This window comes from Merops nubicus, unplaced genomic scaffold (assembly GCF_000691845.1).
Source record: "Merops nubicus isolate BGI_N331 unplaced genomic scaffold, ASM69184v1 scaffold5307, whole genome shotgun sequence".
Taxonomy (NCBI): Eukaryota; Metazoa; Chordata; class Aves; order Coraciiformes; family Meropidae; genus Merops; species Merops nubicus.
The window spans coordinates 16,160-42,976 of record NW_008618238.1 but is presented as its reverse complement, the minus strand read 5'-3'; the positions used below and the strand labels follow the sequence as shown (position 1 = coordinate 42,976).

Here is a 26,817-nt window from a genome sequence, read left to right as displayed (position 1 = left end):
GTAAAACTTTGCACTTTTGAAAAACAAAGAGAAGGAGAAACAGATAATACGCTGGTCACTGAAACAAGAGATCAATTTGTATTTCTTCTTGAAAACGTCTTGAAAAAGCCCTCAGTGTTTATTAGTGTGTTGTTGAGATAGACTGCAAATAATTATTTTAAAATAAAAAACTGATAATGTCAAAATGATGTGCTTTAAATTTTAGTGCTAGTCCAGAGGAATACAATACAGTTGTGCAGAAACCGAGACAAATACTCTGCCAGTTCATTGACAGAATTCTTACAGATGTGGATGTTGGTAAGAATTACATCACTATCTTTTAAAATTGTTATCTGCTTTATACTTTAAGTAATTCGTACCAAAAAAAGAAGTTCAAACTCTAAATTCAACAAAGATTAGGATTTGAATGCAATACCATTTATTACTTATTTTTAGTATCTTCCATGATATTTGCTAGAGATGAAGTAATTTAACTAAATAAATAGAAAGAGGGGGGAATGCAGTTCAGGGTTCTGTAAATATAGATGTTTACAGCACTGAAAATCAAGAGTCTCGTGTAATGTGATTGTTCATTGAGTAATATACCTTGCAAATATTAATACTCACAGGGTCTTTCAGAATTGAAATACTTTGAGGCAAACAACTTTATTTTTAATTTTAGAATTCTAACAAAACCTTATTTTAGTACTCCTTAAATCATGTTAAGGTTCCAATTATTACAGTATTTTAACAACATTTTGGTAGTTATGAAATACATATGGGATAAAATCATCTTGTTTATGTCTGTGTTTACATCAAGGAGAATCACAATAAGGGTAACTGAGTGTTTGCAAGGAATAAATTCATGTAGCTGTTTCAGTAAGAATGATACTTTGTCTAGTGAATTGATCAATTTAAGTATCACATCTTTGTTACTGTATAGGTGATGTGTTTTCTCATTCTCTTATAGTCCAGAAAGGGAAGGCTATAAAAATAAAACGAAAAAGCCAATCTGCTTCAGATGCTGCTTTTGAATACATAAGTGTTCTATTTTATCATGAGCATGTAACTTTTCTGGTTAATTACTCTCTGAGTCTGAGCTAGCACAAGAAGGAAACTAAGTAGCCATATGGAATTTGGATAAATCTAGCATGACTCAGATACTTGTTTCAATTGAGCTATACAGCAGCATTAGATATATTTAGTGTTTTGCTAAACTTTCTGATTCAGTAAGCTGAATTTACTATCTAAAAGCTTCTGTTTCTTGGAGATTTAGAACAAATTCTTTGAATTTTTTTTTTTTCTACCAAGATTATAAACCTAGGGAAAAGGCAAATGTTAACTATTTGCTATTCTTCACAAATCAGACAATTTGATGTAATACTAACTAAATGTTAATGCATGTAGTGTTAATGAATAATGTATAAGCTAAGCAATTTTTATTTTTCTCTGTAGAGTTTGGTATCACATAGAGGGTTTACAACATGCACAAAACTGTCTTCATGGATTAAGAAAACACACTCCCAATTGATAATTATACAGGCTTAATACCATATCCTAGCATTTTGTAAAAAAAAATTCTTGCTTCTCTTTAAATGTGAAAAAAACCCTTGTGAAGTTGATTTATTGCAATGGTAATTCAGAAATGTGTCTTGTTTGTTTTTTAAAGTTGCTTTGGAACTGATTAAGAAATCAGATTCACAGCCAAGTTCTGTAATGTTGCTTGATTTTATTCAACATATCATGAAATCTTCCCCACTGATGTTTGTAAACGTGGATGGAAATCAGGAAGAAACTGAATGCAGTTGCATTGGTGAGTTTGTTGAAAACGTTCATGTTGAAGCTTGATATTTTCAGGATTTAAATTTTCTGACAGTGGGATTGTACAAAAGAACAAAAATGGGGAGAAGGCAGGTTTGTGAGTTCAGCTTTGTGAGTAAGGGAATATTATGATAGATTTTTAATATTATGAATTGAGTTGCACTTGTGACAATGGAAGTTTATTCAGGACAGAGTTTGACCTTCTTCATTCCCACACGCACACTCCTCCCTTTCCTCTTTTTCAACAAGATCCGCTGAAGCAGTGTCCCAGAGAAGGCTCTCTGCTTCCTAAGCCTACATGCATTTATCTCAAGGAGTTTTGTTTAATTTTACTGATAAGCAGCCTGCTCTCAAGGAGGTGCTCATAATAGTTTTTAGGTTTTATCCTATTAACTTTCTGTTTGTTGTTTCTTTTTTATTATTTTACTAGAATTTAGTAACTGGATCATAACAAGGCTTCTTCGAATTGCTGCAACTCCAAACTGCAACACATTGCACAAGAACATTTGTGATGTCATTTGCTCTTTACTTTTTCTGCTTAAAATGAAGAGCTGCTCCATTTTTGAAATACTAACAAAAGACTTGCTACAGCTTTTCCAAGACTTAATCTTCCTGCATGAAAGAGATGCACAAAAGCATATCTGGGGAGATAGACTGGTCTGGCCGGTGACTGTAAAGAGATTTTCTAGCAATACAGGTGACAATGTGGGGTATTTAAGATTGGCACCATTGCAGCTGATGGATATGCCCAGTGCAGAATGTTTAGAGGTTTTATTAATGTCTATTCTGATAGATATTGTTGCAGATGTGTTCTTTGTGCAAGAAGATACTATTCTCTGGGGGATAGGTTGCTCCTTGTTGGAGTATGGCAGTCCAAAAGTTAAAGCTTTGGCAATGAAGTTTTTAGTAAAATTAATTAATTTAGGAGGACCTCCAGAACAGCTGGCCAGTGTTTTCTTCACAGTCTTTTTTGGAATTCTACAGTCAGCACTCGAAATGGATACTGAAGAATCAGAAATCTTAGGAGAACCACTCTTACTGTTGGTGAGGACATTGTTGCCTTTTGAAGCGGATTCTTACAAAAATATTGAACCTGTCTACTTGAGTATGCTACTAGAGAAGCTCTGTGCATTGTTTGAAAGTGATGGGTTTAGGGGTCTTCAGTCTGAAATGCTGACAGCTGCTTTTTGCCATATACTGCAATACTTCTTGGAGTTTGTTCCAACTGGCTATGAATCTGCCTTACAAGTAAGAAAAGTCCATATCTCTACCATATACAGAATTTTTGTAAGCATGCTTGGAACTCAGGAAGACCAAAAGGTAGGTTAATTTTAAAATCATGTTTATTGTGCAAGTAGATCATGTATGTCTGTGCAAATAAAAAAATCTAGGAATGTAGGGAATAATATTTCTAGTAGCATAATTAGTTTGATACTCCCTGTTTCTCAACTACATCACATATTTGTATAGGTCAGAGTTCTTCAACGGGTTGGATGTATCTGGACCCTATGTTTTTTAAATGTATTAAACTGTTAAAAGCTATGCAGGCACAAGGGTCTGCCTGTAATCACAGTACAAACTGGGAGTAAGGCACAGAGTACATTCAGGTAAGGGCAGCTTTGAAAGTAATTTCCCTTCTTGTGAGCTGCTTTTAGTCATATTTGTTGGGGTCAAGTAGACATAAAAGTTTGAATTAAAATAAAATCAGAATAGTTTGGGTAGGAAGGAGCCTTTAAAGGCGGCTGCAGTGACCAGGGACACCTTTAACTAGAGCCCTGTCCAAGCTGAACTGGAATGTTTCCAGGGATGGGGCTTCTAGACCATCTCTTTGGGAGGCCTCTTTCAGTGTTTCACAACCTTCATCGTAACAGATCTCTTCCTTATGTCCAATATAAGTCTAACCTCTTCTGGCTCAAAACCACAATGAGGTGTTTATGATGAGATGTTGATATGCTGAGTGTTCCCTCTACCCTGTGTGTACCTTATCTGTTGTATCTTGAGCTCAGCATGTCTTTCTGGATGGCTTTGGTACCAAGGTATCATGGCAAGGACTGGGGAGCAGCTGTACAAGCTACACTCTCCCTAATAGGAAGACAGGAAACTTCATTGTTTGAGAGTTTTCATCTTGTAATTAAGATTTTTGAACAGAAAGGTTTTTAAGAACTTTACCATAATATTTTGAAATTATACATTTAAAGTCAGAAACAATAATATCACATCTTTGAGAAGGCATAGCATACATCATGGTGCTGCTGTTGTTTGTTCATCCCAGTATCTGGTGAGCCCACTTTACACAGCACTGAAAAGGCAAACTGAAGAAATCTGTCAGGAGCTTCATCAGAACCAGCTGGATGCTGCTGACACTGATGGGTGCAGCAGCAGCAGTGATGAAGTTCCAGAGAAGAGACGACGACTAAGCCTATCAGCAAAGCATCAAAAGAAACCAGCTGCACCAGTAATGTATGACACTTATTCAATAACTACTTTTATAGTAATTTGGATAGTGAATAATAACAAATGACAACTTTGAGGTGATTTCTTTGTAACAATCATATTGAAAGATCTGGAAAAAGATGTAAATGTTACTTTGTTTTAACTTTGAAGAGCCTGTATTTTTAATATATTGAAAACATTATTTTCATTTTTACCCACTCAAAACAGAAAAGCTGAGGGAATACATACAGAATGACAGAATTAGGTTTGTGGCTGTACTGTTGCACTGGATGTGCTTAAAGTAGATCTAGTTAAGTCAGGTTGCTCTTAGGTGAGCAAAGCCAGTTTTCTCAGCCTCTGCTCGTGCTGTGCTCCACCTCCCCGACTGTCTTGGACTTGCTCCAGCATGTAGTTCTATTTCTTGTATTTAAGCATTCAGAACTGGCTCCAGCATGCTGTACTTCAGAGATGTGCTTGTGGTCAGCCTTCACTCTTGATAATACAGCCCAGTGTAGAGCTGACCTTCTTTGCATAAAAGTCACACTGCTTTTATATTCAGCTTTTCCACAAATCCACCTCCAAAGCTTCTCCAAAGCTGCTTGCTACCCAGTCATCCCTCAGCCTGTTCTGTTGCATGGGGGTTTCTGTGCCAGTTTCAGGACTTTCCTTGTGCCTCTGTTGAGGTCCTCTGAATAAGCAGCTCTCCTTTTATCCACAACCTGTCTCATTGTAGGAAAGGATTGAGTTAGGGCATGATTTTCCCTTGGTAAATATGTGCTGGCTGTTCCCAGTCACCTTCTTGTCCTGTATGTGGCTAGAAATTAATTCAAGGAAGACTTTTGCCATAACCTTCCCAGGGACTGAGGTTAGGCTGACAGACCTGTAATTCCTTGGATCCTCTTTTTTTTGTGTGTCTGTTGAAGACTGGTGTAACATTTGCCTTTTTAAAGTCATCGTGAAGCACCTTGGTCATTGTGACCTCCCCAGGATTGTAGGGTTACAACTTTGCAGCTTTTCAGGTAAGTCTGAAGTTAAGTATGGTGCAAATCAGAGTTAGTATCATTTTCTCCCAAAAAGCACATTCTAGGTAAAGCTTCCTAATCCTGTATCCAGCATGGCTTAGCTTTGGTTCTGCTGTGATAATTTATCTTTTCTGAAAAAAGCATGTGTTGCAAAATAATTAATGTGGTCAAATTACAGACATGGTCCTGTAGACATGAAATTGAAGAGCAGTCTATGGAATATCATCACAGAGAAAGCTGCATCCTTAATGTTTATCCTTGAGAAAGAAATTCTGACAGCAGATATTCTTCAGACTGTAGAAGGGATTGCTGTAATTCTGCAACTTGCTGCTTTGTGCACAGTTCATTGTTCTCCCCCAACAAATTCTACCAGGTAAAGGTACCAAGGTGAAACTGTGAGACTAGTAGTTTCTTGTAACTCTTCGTGTGATTTGTGTAGGTTGCTAAAGTGCTTGTCCATGTATCAGTGTAACTGTATGTTGTATGTGGAGAGAGATATATATGTATGGGATAAGTCTTGCATGTTTTGAAGTCCATTTTCAAGTAACTTTGCTTAAAAGCAATACAATATTAAATATTTATAGTCTGTTGCATTTCTCTTTTAACAGTACAGACCATAAAGTAACTCGTCCATGTAACTCTGAGGCATGTAAGAATACCCAGAGCTCCTCAGATTCAGTGGTGAATGTACAGTTCACATGGATTTCCTCTGATTTTATCACAAGAGTGGTGAAAGTCTGCAGAAACCTGTTAGAGGCTGCTATGCAGATTGTTAACACAGAACAAGTGATTGCCAGAATAGTGAAAATCTTCGATGCTTTGCTGTATGCACAAGGTGAGAAACCCTTTAAATTAGCATATCTTGTGTTTGATTTGTAAATTAGGAATGCATCTGACTAAACTGATCTGTTGTAGTGGTACTGAAATTATGCATCTTGTGTTAGAACTCCTACTTCTGTACAATAAAGATTAAATAAACCCTGAGTGTTGATAGCTGTTTAAAGAGCATCCTTTGCATTTGTTTTTCTAACATGATTTACTAGTCTTTGCACTTACATTGATTTTTATCTGAAAAAGAGACTACATGAGGATAGTGCATATGTGTAAGAAAGAAATTCTTTTAAAGAATTTTAAAAAGAAAACTCTAGCAGTTTTCTTTTTAAAACAGGCAGCATGCTTTACTATCTGTCTTTCACTTTAAGATTTGAAAGCTTCTAGCTGGCTTCAGCAAATATAGCATGCAGGAAGTGTACCAAAAATACGAAGTATTTGCATATTTTTTAAAAAACAGCTGGTAGGAGGGAGGACAGACTAAGACTGAAGTGTAATATTATGAGTTCAGCTTACTAGCCATCTCAGAGTCTTCGGAGAAATCCAGAGATACTGACATTGTATTAATTTTGCTGTTCATGTACACTGTCAACTATTCTTTATTTTTTTCCCCCTTAGTGAAAATTCCACTGAGTGATCAGACCCTTGAAAACTTATGTGGGTTGCTGTCTCTGCCCTGGATTTACAGCCATTCTGATGATTCTTCTTTTAACCCATCTGATTTTGGGTTTGATGCTCTAGTTTTGAGTCAAAAAACTGCACAGAATTTCTGTAAGTGTGGTTAAACTATATAAAACTTAGTATCTGTCTGGAATGATTGTTCTAAAGTAAAATTTTTTCCTCTTCTGTAATTATTTGTCCTCTTACAATGACTGATAATATTAAAAGGTCAAACCAAGTAATTATCTGCTTTATTTTGGTTTCTTTTTCTCTTCAGCAGCCCAAACTCAGTCACACTGTGTGTTCCTTCTGTCTCTCTTCCCAAGAAGCGTTTGTCAGGACTGGAGAAAATCCATTTATCATTGGGAACTACAAAGTCCCCACGAAGTAATTCGAGCTGCTTGTGTTAAAGGATTCTCTTTCCTACTTCATCCACCAAGTGTGCAGTTCAGCAGTATGATTCCCAAAGCTCTTTTGTATGTATTAATGCTGCTTTTCTGTGCTCATGCAAAAAGAAAAATGGATAAATAAGAAATGTAATATAAGCACAAAAATAAATATGTATTTCTATTCTATTCAGTATTTGCTAGGTCTCAATTTCAGAAAGTGTATGATACCAGCATGATAGATAGAAGTGATGATGTCTGTGTGGCAGAACAGTGATTGCTTACCATGTCATTGCAGAAGTTACTTTGCTATCTGAAGACCCAATTTCTAATTAACATTAACAAATTTAAACTAAGAAGGGGAAAGGAGATATCTTTGTCAGTATACGTGTCATATTTGTCCACATCTCTCTTAAAATCTTTCCAGTTCCTCTGCCTTTTGTATGTACATCTTGCTGTCTTTTGTCCTGTTGTATCTAGTCTTCAGTTTCTTTATAACATGCTAGACTTGCTATGCCCAGTGCTACTTCTCACATTCAATAGGATTTGAGGGTAATCTGAGAAGGAAAAAGATAATTTGTGAGACAGATCCTTAACTTGTCCTAATAGTAGTTTCAGTATAGTTAAAGAATTCAGACAATGCAAATTCCTAGGTAAATTATCTAGTAATATGAAGTTGTTTTTTTTTTTTTTTTTTTCAATTTCAGAAATCAAATCAAAGATGAGTCTGAGCTAGTCAAGGAAGCTTGTGCTTCTATACTTGGGAAATTATCCTGTTGTCTTTCTGGTACATTCAGTGTACAACCTTCCTTGGCAGAGTCTGCTGTTAAGCATGTTACTTATGATATTTTATGTAGCAGCCTTACTGTGGCCTGTGCTCATGAAAAGACTTCTTCTGTGCAAGCCCATGTTCTCAAGCCATTTCTGAGTCTCCTTGAGAACAAAGTATCCACTTCAGTAAAGCTAGGTAGGTGGCTTTACCTTTATAAACATACTGCAGTTCTAAGGTACTAAGTCACTTTTTCTTTTCTCCTCTCCATTCCTTTTTTTTATTATTATTATTTTTTAATAGCTATAATGATGATTGAAATGTTGTATTTCAGTTGGTATCGTTGCTAATATTTGAAGTTGTCATTCATGTTCTTTCTAAACTGCCTTTGCTTAATTTTGGTCTATGGCTTTATCTAGAAATATAATATTTGATCACATCTGAATTTTAAATATCTTGTTTGGTTTGACAATATTTACTTTTCTGATAAAAATATATATAGTATGCTTTATGAGTTAGTGGCATCACTGCTTTGTGCACTTCAATAGATTTTTTAAAACTATTAAAGGTATTTTTTCCTTTCCTCCTCCAACCCATGCTGCCCAGCATTTATAGAAAACATACCTCATCTTTGCAATCATCTGGATTTTAACACTGATGAGTCCAGTGTGAAGACTCTTGTTGGGTCTTTACTAAATCTAATGGAAGATCCAGACAAAGATGTACGAGTGGCTTTCAGTGGCTGCATAAAGAACATACTAGAATCCTTAGACTCTGAAGAAGGATTCATAAAAGAGGTGAATGCATATTTATTTTTGGTGTTTTTTCCTAACTGATTTTTGTTTCACTAATGTCAAATGCTATGAAACTATTGTTTTGTTTTATTTTCATGTGTTGCAGCTGTTTGTTTCAAGAATGAAAGAAGCCTATACAAATGCCAAAATACTGAGAAATAATGAGCTTAAAGATACCTTGATTCTCACAACAGGAGATATTGGACGGTATTTTTTATAGTATCTGTTTGTGATACAAATAATTATTTTTTGATCAAGTGTAAATCTAAGATTAAATTACCTAGTTCAAAGTCAGCCTGTGTCCAGAGTCTTTTGGAACTGTACTAAGATGTTGATTCATATGGAATATTCCTTGTTTTCTTCTGCCTTGTTATAGGAAGCACAGATAAGCTATGCAAATACAATGATGAGTCATTTTGCATTATGGCAATTGTATATTCTTAAGTCATTTTGTTAATGCAACAATTCTTTTTTCCTTTTTTAATTCTTTTTTTTTTTTCTTTTGCTTGCTTTGTAAGGGCATCAAAAGGAGACCTGGTGCCATTTGCCCTCTTGCATTTGCTACACTGTTTGTTGTCCAAGTCAGCTTCTGTGGCTGGAGCAGCACACACAGAAATCCGATCCCTGGCAGCAGCCAAGTCTGTGAAGGTGCAAGCTTTCTTCAGTCAGTACAAGAAGCCTATCTGTCAGGTAAAAAGGAAAGAGTTGGTGATTTAGAAAGGAACATGTTTAGGTTCTTTTTGTATATTTTGAAGATGGTAGTAAAGGTTAAAATGACAGTCATTTACAAATACTTTTTCAGCTTTTCACAAAAAAAGTGAAATGTCATAGGACAAGAAAGAGATGATTTTTCATTCAGGCAGGCATGGAGATCTTTGACTTTGTCGTGATCTTCTCCTCTCAGCAGTATTGCTTTTTTTTTTTTTTTTTTTTTCCCCTAGATGCTGTCGTTTTGAAATATAGGAACCATGTAGTTTCTTGCGTTGTCTAGTACCGTGGCTACAAGAGGCTATAATTTAAGACTGGAGTTTAAGTCAACGTTTTACAGACATAATACTGATATGTTTGATTTGTTCTTTTGTTACACCCATTACCTAAAGACAGAAGTTCTGTTTAAAAGAGATATAGCAAAACCAGACTTATCTAATTTTGAATTATTTTTTAATACTGCAATGTCTGACTTCAGGGTTGCAATATTAAATGCAGCTATTAAGTGGATGAGAAACCTGCTCTGTTGCAAGGTAATAAGAATAGGTCTATATGCAATAATTGAGAAAGAAAATGGATGCCTAGACAGGAACAAAACTCTAGTATTTATTTTTAGGGAGTGAAAAAGGGGAAAAATAATACTAAATATGTATTTCTTTATGCTTAGTTTCTAGTGGAATCCCTGCACTCCAGCCAGATGGCAGCATTGAGTGCTCCATGCCAGGGTAATGAGCTGCAAAAGCAAACAGCTGCTCACCAGAGAGAGATGACTCTGGACATGTTATCTGAGATTGCCAATGTGTTTGATTTTCCAGATCTAAATCGCTTTCTCTCAGTAAGTTGGTTGCTATTTTTTTTATGCATGCGTGCTTGTGGATTTCTAATTTAGTCTGCAGTTCTGTGAATGTCACAGATCAGAATATTTTTACGAGTTTTTCTACTGATAAAAATGCAACAAAGCTGAACCCTTGTGGTTTGGAGGTTTTTGTTTGGTTTTGGGTTTTATTTTTTTTTCCCATTAAGTGTTATTCTTAATTTACCAGAGAACTCTACAGGTTTTGCTTCCTGATCTTGCAGCCAAGGCTAGTCCTGCAGCTTCCACACTGATTCGAACCATAGCAAAACAGCTGAATGTAAACCGAAGAGAGATTTTAATCAATAACTTCAAATACATCTTCTCTCATTTGGTCTGTTCCTGCTCCAAGGACGAGCTTGAGCGGGCACTTCATTACCTCAAGGTAAATTGACATTTGCTATATTATACAAGTAGATTAGAAGCATAAGTTGATGAATAATGAGTTTTCAGCTTTTTTAAGTTAAGGTATTGCAAAGCATAAGTGGGGAAATTGTATATGCAGAAGTTTTGTTCTTGTTATTTATAATTTGTTCCATTGGCTCTGAGGAACTGCTGTAAGGTATTTTGTGAACTTAATTCTAAAAGATTTGGTTTGTCTGATGTGAGCTGATTGAAAGCTTTTGCTTTGATTTCTGTGGTAAATCAACTGGCATCCAATGCCTCCTGTCTCTCAGTGTCCTAGTTTAACTGTAACAAAATGAACATATGTTTTTTGTTTGCTGTTTGATTACAGAATGAGACTGAGATAGAACTGGGCAGCTTGCTGAGGCAGGACTACCAGGGCCTGCATAATGAATTACTGCTGCGTATAGGAGAACACTATCAACAAGTTTTCAATGGTTTGTCAATATTGGCTTCATTTGCATCTCATGATGATCCCTACCAGGGACCTAGAGAAATAACGTCACCTGAACAAATGGTAAGGACATTAAAATAATCAGTTTTGTTCAAGAATTTTTTTTTTTTCTTCAGAGAGTGAGGACACTTTGACATTCTCTGAACATCACTTATTTCAGCCAAAAAGTGGAAGAAAGGTTAACATGTCATATTAAGTGTTCCTGTAATCGGGAGATGCATACCAAATATGCATAAAAAAGAAACCAAACCAAGGCAACCCAAACAAAACACACAAACCTCGAGATCTTACCAAACAAGAAACAATCCCACAGCCTAATGGGGACGTCTGTCATTAACACTATCTTTATTATGGAGCACTTTCTGTATTTGGGTTTCTTCTCATTTGTCTTTTGCAATTAGCATTTCATTCTTGTTTTAATTTCTTAACTTTAGGAATGTGTTACTACTAAGATTTTTTTTGTTTTTTACTTTCCCCACACACAGGGTGATTATCTGCAACCGAAATTGCTTGGTATCTTGGCTTTTTTTAACATGCAGTTACTGAGTTCCAGCGTTGGCATTGAGGATAAAAAAATGGTGCGTAACCTTAATTTTGACTATTAAAACAAAGATAAGCATATCTTAATATACTGGACTTACTGATATGCTTGTGCAGCCGTCACTGAATTCTCAAAGATATTAAGGTTCCAACATGATTCTTGAAAACTGATCTCGCTGTGGGTAGGACTTCTGTGTAAGCTCTGAAGTTTTTGTTTCCTTTCTGCAATAGTCAGCTAATGTACATATTTCAGCCAGACATGGTATATGTAACAACCAGTCAAAGTGTATGCTTTGTAAGTGTGAAAGAAACAAAGTGGAGTATTAGGGAATATGGGAGAAAAGAAGTTACTGCAGGCGAAGCTAAAGAAAAGAAGATACAAATCCAGGCAAGCCTGATCTTTATTGGTTTTGCATCTGACAGAACAGCTCCTTTCAGTTTTACAGTAGAGAGAGCATTTAGAGCAATTTAAAGCTCACAATGTGAGACAAGGTCTGAAAATTCTGCTGTGCTAAGGCAATGCTGCTAACCACAAGATAGGTCTTTTAACCACCTCACAGAGACAGTGCAAATGAATTATATAGGGAATTCTTCAGTTCTAGGAAGAATATAACCTTTACATTGACTAACTGCATTTTCTCTGGTGTTCTTTCAAGCATTCTCTCAGATACTTTGTTTGCTGTAGTTTTCATAGCCCCATGTCTTCAGGCTTTCCAAATTTCTTTGTATATAATTTCTTCTGCTGCATCTACTACTGCTCCTGTCTTTGCTTCTGTTTTTTGTTCTTGATGACTTTCCCTCACCATGACTTTTCCTCCTTTTTCTTCCTGTGTTACTGATCTGCCATGCTGGATGTTGTACTACTTTTTTTTGGTGCAATGTTATTGTGACTGAAATACCTCCTATTTTTTTCTGCATTTCAGTATTTCTTTTCTGTCGTTAATCAGCTTCAGTAACAACTGGGCTATTACCTGTTCCTTGAAGCATACCAGTGACTTCTGTTGGAAGTTGTATGTCAATTCTGTTGTTGGTGTTCCGATGTTTCGTTAGGGATTTTTAAATGCAAGTTTGTTTTTTCTGTATTTCCAAAACCTGCTCTTCTGAGCTTCTAAAACTTTGGACATATAGCCAATCATGCCTTAGAACAGACTTCTATAACCATGAATTCCCTTAGTGTCCATAGTTCTTCCCTCATCAGTCTGTCAACAGCCTAAATAATTACTTTTTTCTTACAATACTGTCATTACAGATTCCCTTTCATTCTCTTTTCCTCTAACCACCAAATTCTTTACTGAAACGTCAAACTGAATTTGATGTCTTATAGGATATGATTTCATGAGCCAGGGTAGCCTGGTTATGTTATAAAAATATGGCTTGTGTATGTTTTACTGTGTATCTAACACACTAAAATGACATTTCTCTATGTCTAGGCTTTAAATAGTCTTATGTCTTTAATGAGGCTCATGGGTCCCAAACACATCAGTTCAGTAAGAGTGAAGATGATGACTACATTGAGAACAGCTCTAAGATACAAGGATGACTTTCCAGAACTGTGTTGCAGGTGAACAGTTAATGTACCCAAACAGTGACATATTTACTATTTCTGCCCTTGAATATGCTGCTTTGTTCTGTTCTCAACAAGAATCTGTACTGCGGTATTAAGTCTGGCTGAGCTGTTTTCCCAGTGCACCTCCTGGTGCAGTGCTCTTGTGCTGGGAGTTAGAAGGGTGTTGGTAACACCCATGTTGTGACCACCACTGAGCAGTGCTCGCTCAGCACCAAGGATCTTTCTAATCCTTCCCCCCACAATGGGATGGGGAGGGGGAAGAGGCAGGAGCTTGGAGGAACATAACCAGGACAGCTGACCTGAACTGACCAAAGGGATGTTCTACACCATGTGACATCAGCTCAACTGTAAACCTAGTACAAAGGAAGAAGGGGCTGGGGGGCTACTCCTCAGTCCTCCGGAGCAACTGCTATGCGTTTTGGAGCCCAGCTTCCCAGGAAGGGGCCAGACATCCCCTGCTGATGGGAAGTAGAGAAAAAGTCTTTGGGTTTTTTTTCTTTGCTTCTGCACATGGCATCGCTTGCCTTTACTTTCTAATTAAGCTCTCCTTGTTTTTACCCACAAAGGTTTTGTCTCTTATTTTCCTTTCCCGTTTTGCTCTGAGGAAGGAGAGGAAAGGGGGGAGGGTGATATAGTGGCTTAGGTGGGCACCACTTGCTCAGCCAGGGTTAATCCACCACAATTACATGCTTCTCATGACTCACCTGAAATGTCTTTATGCAGAGAAGAATCATTGATTACTATTATTTTGCCTTTTCTTGTTTAGAGCCTGGGATTGTTTTGTTCGAAGTCTGGACCATTCATACCTTGGCTCCTTGCTTAGTCATGTGATAGTGGCATTATTGCCCCTTATACACATCCAACCAAAGGAAACTACAGCAGTATTTTACTTTCTCATAGTTGAGAACAGGTACCGTATAAGTATTTTCAGTTATATGGATTAAATCCTGTAATAGAAATGGGGATAACCCTAAATTAAAGTTGTCCAGCACTCAAATGAGAACTCATTTTTCTACAAATAGTATGTTCTATAAAATTCCCACTTCTCTAAATTGCAATGAGATGTTGAAAATTGACAAATGATAGCCTCATGTGAAAAGCTGTTTTTGTATTATCTTTATGAAAATATATTATGCTATGGTCAAGTTAAAAACCATTCAGGGACTTACCCCTACCAGATTTTCTGATTCTGCATCTTTTTTGCTGGTACATAAAATGGATCTAAAATGGCAATGCCCTGTACAGGGCATGCAGGTAGAATAACAGGGGTTGCTACCTTTTGCTTTAAGCTAGGGAGAAGCATACAGAATTGGAAATAGGGAGGAAATGATGATTTTTTTTTTTTTTTTTGTTTCCATCAATAATGAGATTTATAATTGTTAAGTGCACAGAATTTAATGTTGAGTAAGATTTCATATATCAATTGAAAATCAAAATCTAATACAAAAGACATTTTTATGACAATTGTTTGAAGGCAACGTTGAGTCTTTATTAATTTTCATTTTATGTTTTGTAGCTTACAATTTTGTTTTGGGTTTTTTTTTGGGAATGGTGGTTGTTTATATCTCGGTCACTTTTGTTGGGTTTTAATTTTTCATGTACTGGTCAAAATAACACATGATAGTAGGAATAATACAGCTCTTGTAGAAGCCCATAAGAGCAAAATCAAAAGAGATTCTTTCATGTTAGGAGCACCAGAATTGGCTTTTTTGGCTTTGTTTTCCCTATGAGGAAAACTTAAACTGGTTTCACATCAAACAGGATTATTTTTACCCATTGGCCAGTGTCCAAAATAAGGAGAGCCAGTCCTAGTAGAGATTAATGGCAACTTTGAAAGCTTTGGAAAGAACTGTCTTCAGAAGGGGAAGTACTTTAAAGTATAGAGGAGAAATACCTGTGTCTGAGTTGAGTAACAAGAGAAACAAATTGTTTAATACATGTACTTACGTAGATTAAAAATTTGTACAATTTACTTGTTTCTGCTTTTCAAGCTTTTATTCTTCTAGTCATTAAATTTTGTTAGTTTCTTTTGAATTTGAAAGGCTTTTCTGATCCAACTAACGTTTGCTGTGTTCTTTCCAATATGATTTTTTTTTAACTATTAGGGATGCAGTGCAAGACTTTTTACATGAAATATATTTTCTGCCTGACCTTCCAGAACTAAAAGAAATTCAGGTCGTCCTTCAGGAATACAGAAAGGTACAGCTTCTTTCATGTGGGTGGATTTTTTTGTTGTTTGTGTTTGTTTGTTTTATGCATCAAATGAGTTTGTGACAAGTGAGGAAAGCGTACAAAATTTGTTGAGCAGACATGGATGGACTCGGTGATCTTAAAGGTCTTTTCCAACCAAAATGATTCTGTAAGTAGTATTTATCTGCATCTAGAACAAAAGAGAATTTGTGTATTGCAGAAATACTTTGAAGCAGGTTCAGATACTTCTTTATGAGTGAAATATGCTCACATTTAACATACTTGTTTCTGTAGCATCTCCTGAAAAGTGACTTTTCGTCTTTTTGAGACTAAAGAGATGATAAGATTAAAAATCAGCAGGATTAGCCATGGCAATGAATGTGTTACTTTTAATTTGATCCCTCTTCTATTCTCTCTTTAAATTAACAAAGTTTGCCTATTTTTAGGAGTACTTTATGGTCCCTTTCTTTTGCTTGCCCTCAGAATGATTAGTTAATAGATGGGAAATAGCAATTATTTAGTGGGAATGAAGTAGCATAAGTAAAAATTACTTTGATTTTTAGATAATGAGGTACTCAAAGCATTTTCTTCTGATTTAATAATTTTTATTTACATCAACATTATAAATGTAGCAGCTTTTTGAGGAAAACATTTTTCGAAAATAGACAGGATGTCAGTGGTATATGGATATAGGTGAGAATGTAGGGAGAAAGGTAGTTGGTTGTTACCACTTGTGTTCTTTGAGGTCTTGTTTAACTGTATTCCTGCTATACTTATCTTGAACTTCTTATGTTATGTCTTTTTCAGGAATCCTCCAAAAGCACTGACTTGCAGACAACACTGCAGCTGTCTATGAGAGCAATTCAGCATGAGAACGTGGATGTTCGTATTCATGCACTTACCAGCCTGAGAGAAACATTATACAGAAATCAGGTATAGAAAACCTTCTTCAGTATAATTAAAAATAAATCAAAGTAGTAACTGGACCAACAATCTAAAACTCCTTACTGTTACTGTATGTTCATGTGAACTCTGTTATTCTCCTCAATTTATTAAGCTAGCTATTTCTCAATATAATGGAGAGAAGGGATTATTCTACATCATGTCTCTTTGCAAGAGACCTTCGAAACTTCCAAATCTGTGTGATTCTGATTCAGCAAGGCTAGTCATATATTTCTTATCTTTTTTTTCTGTCTCTGAGGAAAGATACATCTAAGAAGTCCATTTCAGCAATTTTGTGGGCGTGTTCTCTGTTAGAACATGTATGGCTTTTATATCAGGAGACTAATGCATTAAAGCCACAGCTTTAATTTTTTTTTTTTCTTACCCTTCTTTGCCTTCTACCCTCAAAAAATTAAATCCACTGATCATACTCAAATTGTATAGCCATGTACAAGTTGAAGATACAGCCTCACAGATCTATGTGGTTAATTAGGAATGTATGTGGCCTATTACTAAAAAAAAACCCCAACAATCTATCCCCTCTTCAGCCATGAGTTAAAAAAAAAAAAATAAAAAATCCCAGCTAAAAGAATAAACAATCATTGTGTATTCCTGGCCAATCAGTAATTCGTGCAGCTCAGGTCAGCAAAATCTTGCCATGTCTTGCTTAGTTAGAGGTCTAGCAAAATAATTGAGGCAAATCAGACTTAATTAGTTCCACAGCTTGTGAAACTATTTGCTCTATGCATGTTGGCTGTGGTTCCAGTTTTCATTAAACATAACAATGGCAAACATCTTCACATCATTAAGAGAAAACTTTATCTGTATTTGAAATAAATGTGGAACTGGGGAATAAAAGCTGTGCCAAAGTGAAAAAGAAAGGATATCCGATTAAGGTGATTGATGGGCATCTGTTTAAGGACTTGAAACCTTGGGCTTTGTAGGACTGAGAGTGAAGAAATGGCCAACAAGTAGGAAATAATAAGGATACAAATGGAACAGCAAAATCAGAAGAATAGACAAAAGCTGCATGAAAGAAATCGAGAAGGAGTATTGGAACACATGAAGAAAAGAGACAGTTAAGTAAAAAAGATAATGTAGAAAAGGTTCTTGGTAAGGCAAGGAAAGAAGATTAAGTTAGAGAGATGAATGATAATGAATTACAGTGTTAACCCTGACAGCATTATTGAGGCCCAAATGCCCCGTTGTTATTGCTTTGTTTAGTCCTTCCTAGGGTAACAAGCAATTTAGGGCAATTGGGCTATAGTTACAAAATGCCAGTATTTGTACCACTAACCTAATCAAGGGTAAAGGAAATATGAACTAAGTGTTAATTACAGATGGAAAATTTCTGATGTTATTTACCATAGTTGTAGAATAACTTTTTATTTTTCAACTTCCTAGGAGAAACTGATAAAGTATGTGACAGACAGTGAAACTGTGGAGCCAGTCATCTCCCAGCTGGTGACAGTGCTTCTCATCGGCTGCCAGGACGCCAATCCTCAAGCCCGGCTGCTCTGTGGAGAATGTTTGGGTGAACTGGGAGCCATAGATCCTGGCAGGCTAGATTTTTCAACAAGCGAAACTCAAGGAAAACATTTTACATTTGTGGTAAGAAATATTGCTGTAGTGTTTTGTTTAATACTAAGGTGTTTTTAAAGGTACTTGGGAATAGGAAACCTCTTATATTTAGACCCTTTGAAAATCTATACTTGCTTTCTCATCTAAAACAGTTTAGAGTCAGGTTTCAAAGTGATTATTTAGAGACTAAAGGTACAGCTGTTACTCTGTTTTAATAAAATTGGTGTTTTTTGTGATTGAGGCTGGTGTAGAGGATCCAAATTTTGCCTATGGATTACTAATGGAACTGACCAGAGCATTCCTTGCTTATGCTGATAATGTTCGTGCTCAGGATTCTGCAGCATATGCCATTCAGGTAAAACATGTAGTTAGATCCTATTTTTTCTTCACAACTTCCTGTCACACTGAACTTAGAGCTATGCAAGATAAATATATATTTTGATATACATATTTAAGTATCTGAAACTTCATTCTAGAGAGCCTTAAATTACAAAGTAAAAGGTTATTTATTTATGGTAGTGACTTTTAAGTTTGGTTTTTCCTTTTAGACTCCTCAGGGCTAACTTAGAATTCTGGAGAATTGTCAAATTGAAGATTTGTTTACTTTTGTGTCACAATATTTTTAGGAAAGATCTGATGTTTCAGAGGTAACTAACAGTCCATACGTAGTGATTCAAGGAGTAATCCTAAGACTGATTTAGAAATGGTATGGGTTCCATAGGCAGAAATGTAAAGACGCTTTCTGCTTACACTTTTCAGAAACAGCAGAAACAACCCTGTTTAATATCATTGTGAAAACTTCAGGATAATTCTTTGCTCCAGGAGAAAATAAGTGGCCCCATGTAGTCAGTGGAGTAAGAAAACTTCATTTAACTTCTGGACAAAGAGGAATCAGACTAATTTTTTGTCCAGGTTTATTGGTAGATGAGAAGAATATGAGATAACATGGTCCAAACACCAACTGGAAAATCTGGGAAATCAATAGCTGAAATCAGCGCTGCCTGGTAATAGAGGATTAACAATGTTTGGCTGAAAGTTTTGCAGTTAAAATTTCTGAATTAAGCATTCTGTAACTTCTATCTCCTTATTTCTGTATACACACTAGTTTTTTTTACTATTGTGATTATCAAATATTTTCAGCGCTAACTCGCTAAACCATACCTTTTCAGGAATTACTTTCTATCTATGACTGTAAAGAGACAAACACTGACTGCCCAGGCTCCAGGCTCTGGAGGAGATTTCCTGAGCATGTGCAGGAGATCTTGGAACCTCACTTAAATACACGGTATGTGACAAATTAAGCAACTTCTTTTCATATCTTCTTTAAAACTTTTTTTCTCTCTAGGCTAGCAATAACTTTGTTTGCTTTTGTGATTGTTACTCTTCTGTGAAGAGTGATATGTGCATATGCAAAATTCAAATGAGGTCTTTCTATGTAAAGCACTTCCTTGAATGTAATTCTCTAGAAATCAAGCAAAATTCTGGGCTCATACTTTGCCCAGATCTGCCTGTTTGTCCTTAGAGCATTGTCTTATACAATGTTTTAAAGCTTTTGTTTCTGTTTTCCTTCCTCTGTAAAAATTCTTACTCAGTAAAAACTCAAATCCATTAATATCTCTGTACTGCTACCCTTTATAAAGTAGGAGGAGCTTTAATTTTACTTTTAATGTTGTTGAATTAATGATAAGAATAATGTGAAGAAAACTTCTGATGTGTCTAAATTTAAAATAATCAACAATGTTCCTTTCTCTTTCTCGTCAAGACAGTCATGCTTCTCTGTGATAGGTTCTACCTTTTTAGAAAAAAATCTTTTTTGACATTTCTTGGCTTTTGTCTATGTTCTGGGTTTTTCCTGTCAAAAACATAGGACTCAAATATTTATCAAAGAGCTTTTCTTAAAACTAATTTGAACAGCACTTTTGAATTAGACTTGAAAATTCTGGTAAAATGTGAGGTTTTTTGTATTTCATATTTCGTTTTAAGAAACTCCAACATAAAAGATAATGACTATTCTTTTTAAAAAAATTCACAAGGTGAAACCTAGTATGATTCCAGTTAAGGAACTTCATGATTAATAATGTGCTATTGTTTTATATTAAATAAAGCTTTAGTTTTATTAAATGGATATTTTAAAATTACAGGTACAAGAGTTATCTAAAGGCTGTAAATTGGTCTAAAGTGAAGAAGCCAATTTACTTAAGCAAGTTAGGTGATAATTTTGCAGAATGGTCAGCAACTTGGGCAGGTTATCTTATAACAAAGGTAAGAGAATAAATCTGATCTCTCTATTGGTATATACAACAGTTTTTGAACCACATTTCGGTTTCTGAGTATGTCTATATACTATAGGCCTGGTAAAGCATGTACCTACTTCTTGGGTCATCAAGGTAGCCAGGGACCTTCCCTTCTCCAGCATTGTTGCTTCTTGGCTTGTCTTCATAGGTAGTGTCAGAGCCAAAAGTCTGGAAAGTTACCCCTTGTATAGCTGAAGGCACTGACAAATGCTTCTGAAAAGTATCTGAAATCTTCTGGAAAACCTCAAATTTACATTCTCAGTTTCTGGAAGTTTTATTTAATTTCCCTATAGCTCCACAGTCCAAGTGCATAAAAAGTATTTGTCTTTTTCTTCCTTTCCTTTCCCCATTCTAACATATAAGTGACCCACTGAAAATTTAACTTCTAAATCAACCACTTTAAGAAGTGAATTTAATCACAATACTTCAGTAGCTACACTATCTTTCTGTTTCAGACAGAGAAGAATTGAATGTCTTCATAACTTCCTACTTTGTGCAGGGTTTTAAAGGCAGAAGAGAGGCTGAGTGCAGTAGCAGACTCTTGGCCTTAAGTTTTTTTCTCTGTGGCCAGTGCAAGTTCATAGTGGTGCAGAAAACATGAAAAAGTGGAACATATAAGCAATGCTTTTTCTGGCATCAGCAATTGATACACGTAATAGCAGCTGCCATCTGCAATCCCTGCTGCAGGTTTAATGCTGATGAACCTTCTGTAGGAGACAAGTATCTTAAAATTATTTGGTTGAATGGAATTTGTATTTGTCAATAAAAAGAAGCCTATTAATTGTTCAGGGATTTGCACTTTTGTAACAATGCTTTTCCTGGAAATATCATTTTTCTATAGGTACGACATGATCTTGCCAGAAAAGTTTTTGATTGCTGCAGTATTATGATGAAGAATGACTATAAAGTGACACTTTATCTGCTTCCACACATCCTTGTCTATGTTTTGTTGGGATGCAGTCAAGAGGATCAACAAGAGGTGATATGTATAAGATGGTAATGTTTGTCATAGGGATATTCAGGAGCTGCTCTTGCTAAGAGCTGTTCAGCTCCGTGGAATTATTGTAGACCTACGTGAAGACTTTATATAAGTGCTAAACTCCTTTTCCAGTATTAATAACACAAATTTTCTGCTAGGATTCTGTATGTATTCACACAAGGTTGTGTGAAACCTGCTTTTCTGTGGATTTCCATCTATTTCTTCTGTAGGGCCTAGTATGAGAACATTATGCAATTAATTATGCCTGTAGTAACATCAAGAGCTGGAGTGATATAAAAAAGGAAGAGAGTATAACACAAACAAGGAAGAAATTGAAGTTGTATACTTCCAAGAATTCAGATCTGTAATTTTTTTTTTTTTTCTCTTCTTTGCATATACTTAAATTTATTTAGTGATACTAAATAAAAAGAACTATTTAGTCACCAGATTCATGCAGGGCAGTAGTCCTTGTAGCAAAGAGTGATAGGAAAAAAGAGGAATTGTCCAGTCTACTTTGTCAAGTACATAACATGACTCTTTTCATACCTTGAAGTATTGCATTTGCAGCAGAAGGGCAGTAACATTCATTGTCTTCAAGCCTAAAATTCCAGCCATTGTGATTGTTACTCTGGGTCCAAGGGTTTGCTTTTCAAAGGCATTCTCCCCGTATGGAATCTCGTGACAGCTGCTACTTGGTTTGCCCCTTCTTCCTCTTAGGATTGTGGGACAGATCTTGCAAGTTAGCTCAAAATGATTAAAATATACAATTAAAATATGTAGTATTTTAGTTTGATTTTTGTGTTAATTGCTGTTTGCTACTATTTTGTTACCTGTATGGCACTTGTCTTCTATCATGTTGTTTGTGCAGGTTTACATGGAGATTATGGCTGTTCTGAAACATGACGACAAGTCTACCAGGAGACTTGAAGACAGTGCATCTGATCTAAGTCAGCTGAGCACACAGACAGTGTTCTCCATGCTTGATCATCTAACTCAGTGGGCTAGACATAAGTTTCAAATACTTATTGCTGAGAAAAATACTGGCAAGTCTACCAAAAACAGAAGTGATCTAAAAAGTGAGTGATGTTTATTTTATTTAAAGTGACATTTACTTTCTTAAGTATTTAAATTTACCACTTCACATTATGACCATACAAGGATGAAATATTGCTATGTTAGTCTGCTTTATGCTTTGTTACTATCATATGGTAGTTTCCACTCCTCTCACCCTAGAGCCATTGTTTTCAATGCCTATTGTAAGAAGTACATATTCAAAATAAAGAAATGAAATGTTAATTTCTTGCTAGCTTTCTGAAGGTTCATTTTAACATATTCTATGCTGTCTTGAAAGATGTAGGAAGTTCATCAGATTGCTTTAAATAAATTATTGCTGACAGGAGAGAAAAATGTGGGTTAAATTAATTACGTTATCTCACTAAATTGTGAAATTAATTAACAGAATTTTCATGCATAAAGTAATTCTTATAAATGGAACCTCAATGGACAGACATTTAAAAAATTGTTTTTTCTATAGCACCGAGTGAGGATGGAGAATATCAAAATGTGTCACGTTTTCTGGACCTCATACCTCAGGATACACTAGCTGTGGCTTCCTTTCGCTCTAAGGCTTACACAAGGGCTGTGATGCACTTTGAATCATTCATCACAGAGAAGAAACAAAATATTCAGGAGCATCTTGGATTTCTTCAGGTTCTGAAGTTCTTTCTGGTTTTTTTTTGCTTTATTTTAAAAGGAAAACACATAGATGAGGAAAGCTTTCTCAAGTTCTTCTTTGAGATGGGAGGAAGAAATTAATTAAATTAGCTTCAAGAGGTATTGTAACCTATGGATTGAGCTGTTTATGGTTCCTTATGGTTTATATTCCTCAGTAACATTTAAAATCTGAAAACCTTAGTATGTTGCTTTTCCACCTCATGTAATCTGCAGCTTCATATTATACAATCTTATCATGCAATAATAAGATATTTATTTTGCCCTTTATACAGACTGTTTCAAGTAGCTTGAAGTACTACTCTTTCTTACTCTTTCTATAGAACGAGACCATGAGCACTAAAATATGCTAAGCAAAAACATGGCTCAGCTTTGGAAGTAGCTCAGCAAAATTGACATTTTCCATGAAGGCTTAATGCTAAGAAGTCCTGCACAGTAGGAATCTTTATCAAGAAGATGGGCATTTCAGAGTATGTTATATACAAAATAACTTCTTATCTTAGAGTTGCTTTTAATGTCAGTTTCCAATTCTGTTTATGGATAAAGAAATTGTATGCTGCTATGCACGAGCCAGATGGAGTAGCTGGGGTGAGCGCGATTCGGAAAGCAGAACCATCTCTCAAAGAACAAATCCTTGAACATGAAAGTATAGGCTTGTTAAGAGATGCAACAGCCTGTTATGATAGGGCTATCCAGCTGGAACCTGATCAGGTAAATACAACACAAATTATTATTATTATTGTTGTTGTTGTTATTATTCCTTATTATTAAAATCTGAATAACAGAAGACTAAGCCAAAAATACCTCTTCAGAACATTAAGTAAAATGGGATCTTAAGAGTTTACTGTGGTAATTGCTGAACAATTACTGCTACTGGAAGCTTCTTACAGTCTGAAATATTTATTAGTTTTGCACTATAACTCTTACTAGTTTTATACTGTAATTTGCAAGCTTGGGTGAATTGTTGGATGCTTATGCCCAGATTTCTGCTAGGACAGCTTCCCAATTAAAACCTAGCCTTTGCTTGGGAAGGTCTGGAATTGGGTTACTTAAGTATCAACCAGTATGGGTACATGCCAAGAAAACTATTAAAGCAAGTTACCACAGGTTTTGGTCAAAGTAATTCTCTTCCTATGTTTGATTATTGACTTCCAGGGAATCAGGGAATATGTTCATAATATAAGAGCAATTGAAAATTGACTAAAGAGAATGTCAAATTGTCTTCCCATTCCCCTTTCCTTTTCTTTATTTGGAACATACAAGGTACTGTAAAGCTGAGCAGTACTGGAGAACCATCATGCTTTTCGTATGCCAAAGTAAATATCTAGAAATGTAATAATAGATGCAAAAAGGAAGTTGAAGACATGTATTGCCCTTTCTGTGTTTTAAATACTCTTCTAATAGAAAATGGTTAAAAGTCTCCTAGCCTAGGGTATCCCTATGGTTTCTTGCACTTCCCTGTGAAGCACAGGTGATCCAGCACAGCCAATAACAGGTATAGTAAATAGAATGTTTTGATGGCCTCACTCATTCTTAGAGTATGTAAAACATGAGGAGTGAAATTACTTTGGGTTTGGGAGTTGTTTCCTTTCTGAGACTTTTTCTTGTTGTTGTTCAGTTCTTTAAATCAGATTTTTATTCATTGCTCAGATATGGGTATTAATAAATGAATATCAAACTATTTCAAAAATTGCTAGTGGTAATTTAAGTTCTTTGATAATCATGTGACTTTTTTACTTTAGAATGTTCATTTAAATTATGATGCATTTGGTTATGCTTTTCCATATTATAAAAAGCATCCAAATGGACGTATTTCCTCCTTCAAAATGCCATGAATTTCATTGATATAGGTGCATGGTTTTTACATTTTATTAATTATTTTTTCCCCCTCTGTTTCTAGATCATCCACTATCATGGTGTAGTGAAGTCCATGTTAGGCCTCGGTCAGTTATCTACTGTAATTACTCAGGTCAATGGAGTGCTTGCAAACAGGTACCGTAAGCATGTAGTACAATATTTGTTTGAGCAATATGAAACTCTTGTGTTACACCTGTGCCTCAACATGCATTTTTGCACATTATCAAGTATTTGAAGCTTATCAAGCATACCCAGTTAGCAGTGTGAAGCTAGAAAACTTTAAATGCTTTGTCTGTAAGTTATTTATTTCAAGACTTCTAGAAATATTAGCACTTCTTATCTGCACTGAGTGCGGTGTTGATAGGTGCTTTAATTTCTTAAATAGGGTCATTCATTTTCTTGGTGGTTCCATAGCTGTTCTGAAGCCTAGTATGGATTGGAAGATGGAAATTTTTAAAATGTGCCACATTTAAGTTAAATACCGTACTTGGAAATCAAATTTGTGAGCTTGTGTTGTACAGTTCTTAATTTATTATCAATGCATATCCTCTGGTTTTATTGAATTTTATTAGAAGAAAGCTTACCTTGCTTCTTTTCAAGAAAAAGAGGTTTTATATTAAGAATATTTGCTTATATAATGTAGGTCTAACATACAGAGTGGGGGAAAGAAAAACAAAAATTTAGTTCAGCACAAACTTTTATTGCCTTTGTTTTCTTCTGGTAGGTCTGAATGGATTTCAGAGTTGAACACCTACAGAGTAGAAGCAGCCTGGAAACTGTCCCAGTGGGATTTACTGGAAAATTATTTGGCTTCAGGTAAGTTATCTTGGTACCAAAATATGAATACTTGCTTGCCTTTCTGAAGAAGTATATGTTTTAGTCTAATCATCTTGAATCAAAGGATAGCAATTGTAATTTTTTAGTCTTGAGTTTTACTGAGGGGAAGGTTGGTTCTGGCAGTCTTCTAGATTTTTGTAAATGAATTTGATTGTAGACTTTGTAGACTTTGAATAGTTTGAATTTCTATTCAGTGCGTGTAGGGCTGGATTTTTTTCTAGCTTTGTTTGGGAGTCTGGATTCTGGGGTGCAATTCTACAGTATCTTTAGAATTCATTTATTTAGCTCTGTGAAAAAGTTATTTTTCCAGTAGTACATTAAGACATGTTAGCATGTTCAGATTAAGCTGCTTAAAGAGACAGAGTTTGAGGCTCTTTTCTCCCCCCCAAAGATGTGAAGTCCACTACTTGGAGTGTCAGACTAGGACATTTGTTATTATCAGCCAAGAAGAAAAACGAAGCAGCGTTCTATGAAACACTGAAGGTTGTTCGGGCAGAACAGATTGTACCCCTGTCAGCAGCAAGCTTTGAGAGAGGATCCTATCAGCGAGGATACGAGCACATTATCAGGTTTCTGATTTTCATGTCACTATTTTCAGATCTGGAAATCACATAATCAAGTATGCAGCAGCAAGAATTTTCCATTTCTACAGTAGATGGTAGCGATGTGCTGCCTCTTTTTCTTCTCCTCCTATCCCCCTCCCAAAAAAAAAAAAAAAAACACCCACCAAACCAAAGTCATCCAACTGGAAGCCTTTATTTAACAGGAAATTTATCTTTATCCCCCATGAAGAATATTTACAATAAAAGTGTTTGGTAGAGTCTTTCAAAATAAGCAAGCTAGTTTATGTAAATGTCAGATAATAAAAATTAATGGTTTAATCCCATGCTTAAAGTAGTACATATAGGCCAGCAACTGCATTAATTTGACTCCATTAAAAGCATGGCTTTTAAACTGTATGGTGACCTAAAAGCACTCCCTTCTTTTATTAACAAAGAGCAGTAGGAATTGAAAACCCCATCCCTTTCAGTAGTTTTTCTTTTTTAGTAAACTTTGAAGTTGGCTGTAGTAGACTGTAAAGTGAGTAGCATTTTTTTTTTTTTTCCATATCAAAAAGTCTTAATACTTCTCTGTGCTGTAAATACATCCTTATGGTAAGATACTGCATAAAACTGGCCTGCTGA

The 26,817-nt window shown here is 35.6% G+C and overlaps 1 protein-coding gene across 1 annotated transcript in view; it reads left to right on the top strand.

Moving 5' to 3' along the window:
• Positions 1-205: 205 nt before the first annotated feature.
• Positions 206-26,817, top strand: part of ATR (ATR serine/threonine kinase) — a gene marked incomplete at its 5' end in the record, with an annotated part of 41,377 nt that continues 14,765 nt past the window's right edge. Inside the window, 31 exon segments of the mRNA XM_008943372.1 lie at positions 206-297; positions 1,649-1,792; positions 2,231-3,120; positions 4,073-4,260; positions 5,434-5,634; positions 5,864-6,090; positions 6,705-6,857; positions 7,024-7,222; positions 7,840-8,099; positions 8,508-8,698; positions 8,802-8,902; positions 9,214-9,385; positions 10,071-10,238; positions 10,447-10,641; positions 10,993-11,178; positions 11,601-11,693; positions 13,086-13,216; positions 13,989-14,132; positions 15,328-15,421; positions 16,220-16,345; positions 17,759-17,965; positions 18,177-18,290; positions 19,105-19,220; positions 20,077-20,197; positions 21,071-21,208; positions 22,077-22,284; positions 22,743-22,918; positions 23,486-23,650; positions 24,840-24,931; positions 25,521-25,612; positions 26,025-26,202. Coding sequence (XP_008941620.1) covers positions 206-297; positions 1,649-1,792; positions 2,231-3,120; positions 4,073-4,260; positions 5,434-5,634; positions 5,864-6,090; positions 6,705-6,857; positions 7,024-7,222; positions 7,840-8,099; positions 8,508-8,698; positions 8,802-8,902; positions 9,214-9,385; positions 10,071-10,238; positions 10,447-10,641; positions 10,993-11,178; positions 11,601-11,693; positions 13,086-13,216; positions 13,989-14,132; positions 15,328-15,421; positions 16,220-16,345; positions 17,759-17,965; positions 18,177-18,290; positions 19,105-19,220; positions 20,077-20,197; positions 21,071-21,208; positions 22,077-22,284; positions 22,743-22,918; positions 23,486-23,650; positions 24,840-24,931; positions 25,521-25,612; positions 26,025-26,202 — 5,562 coding nt within the window.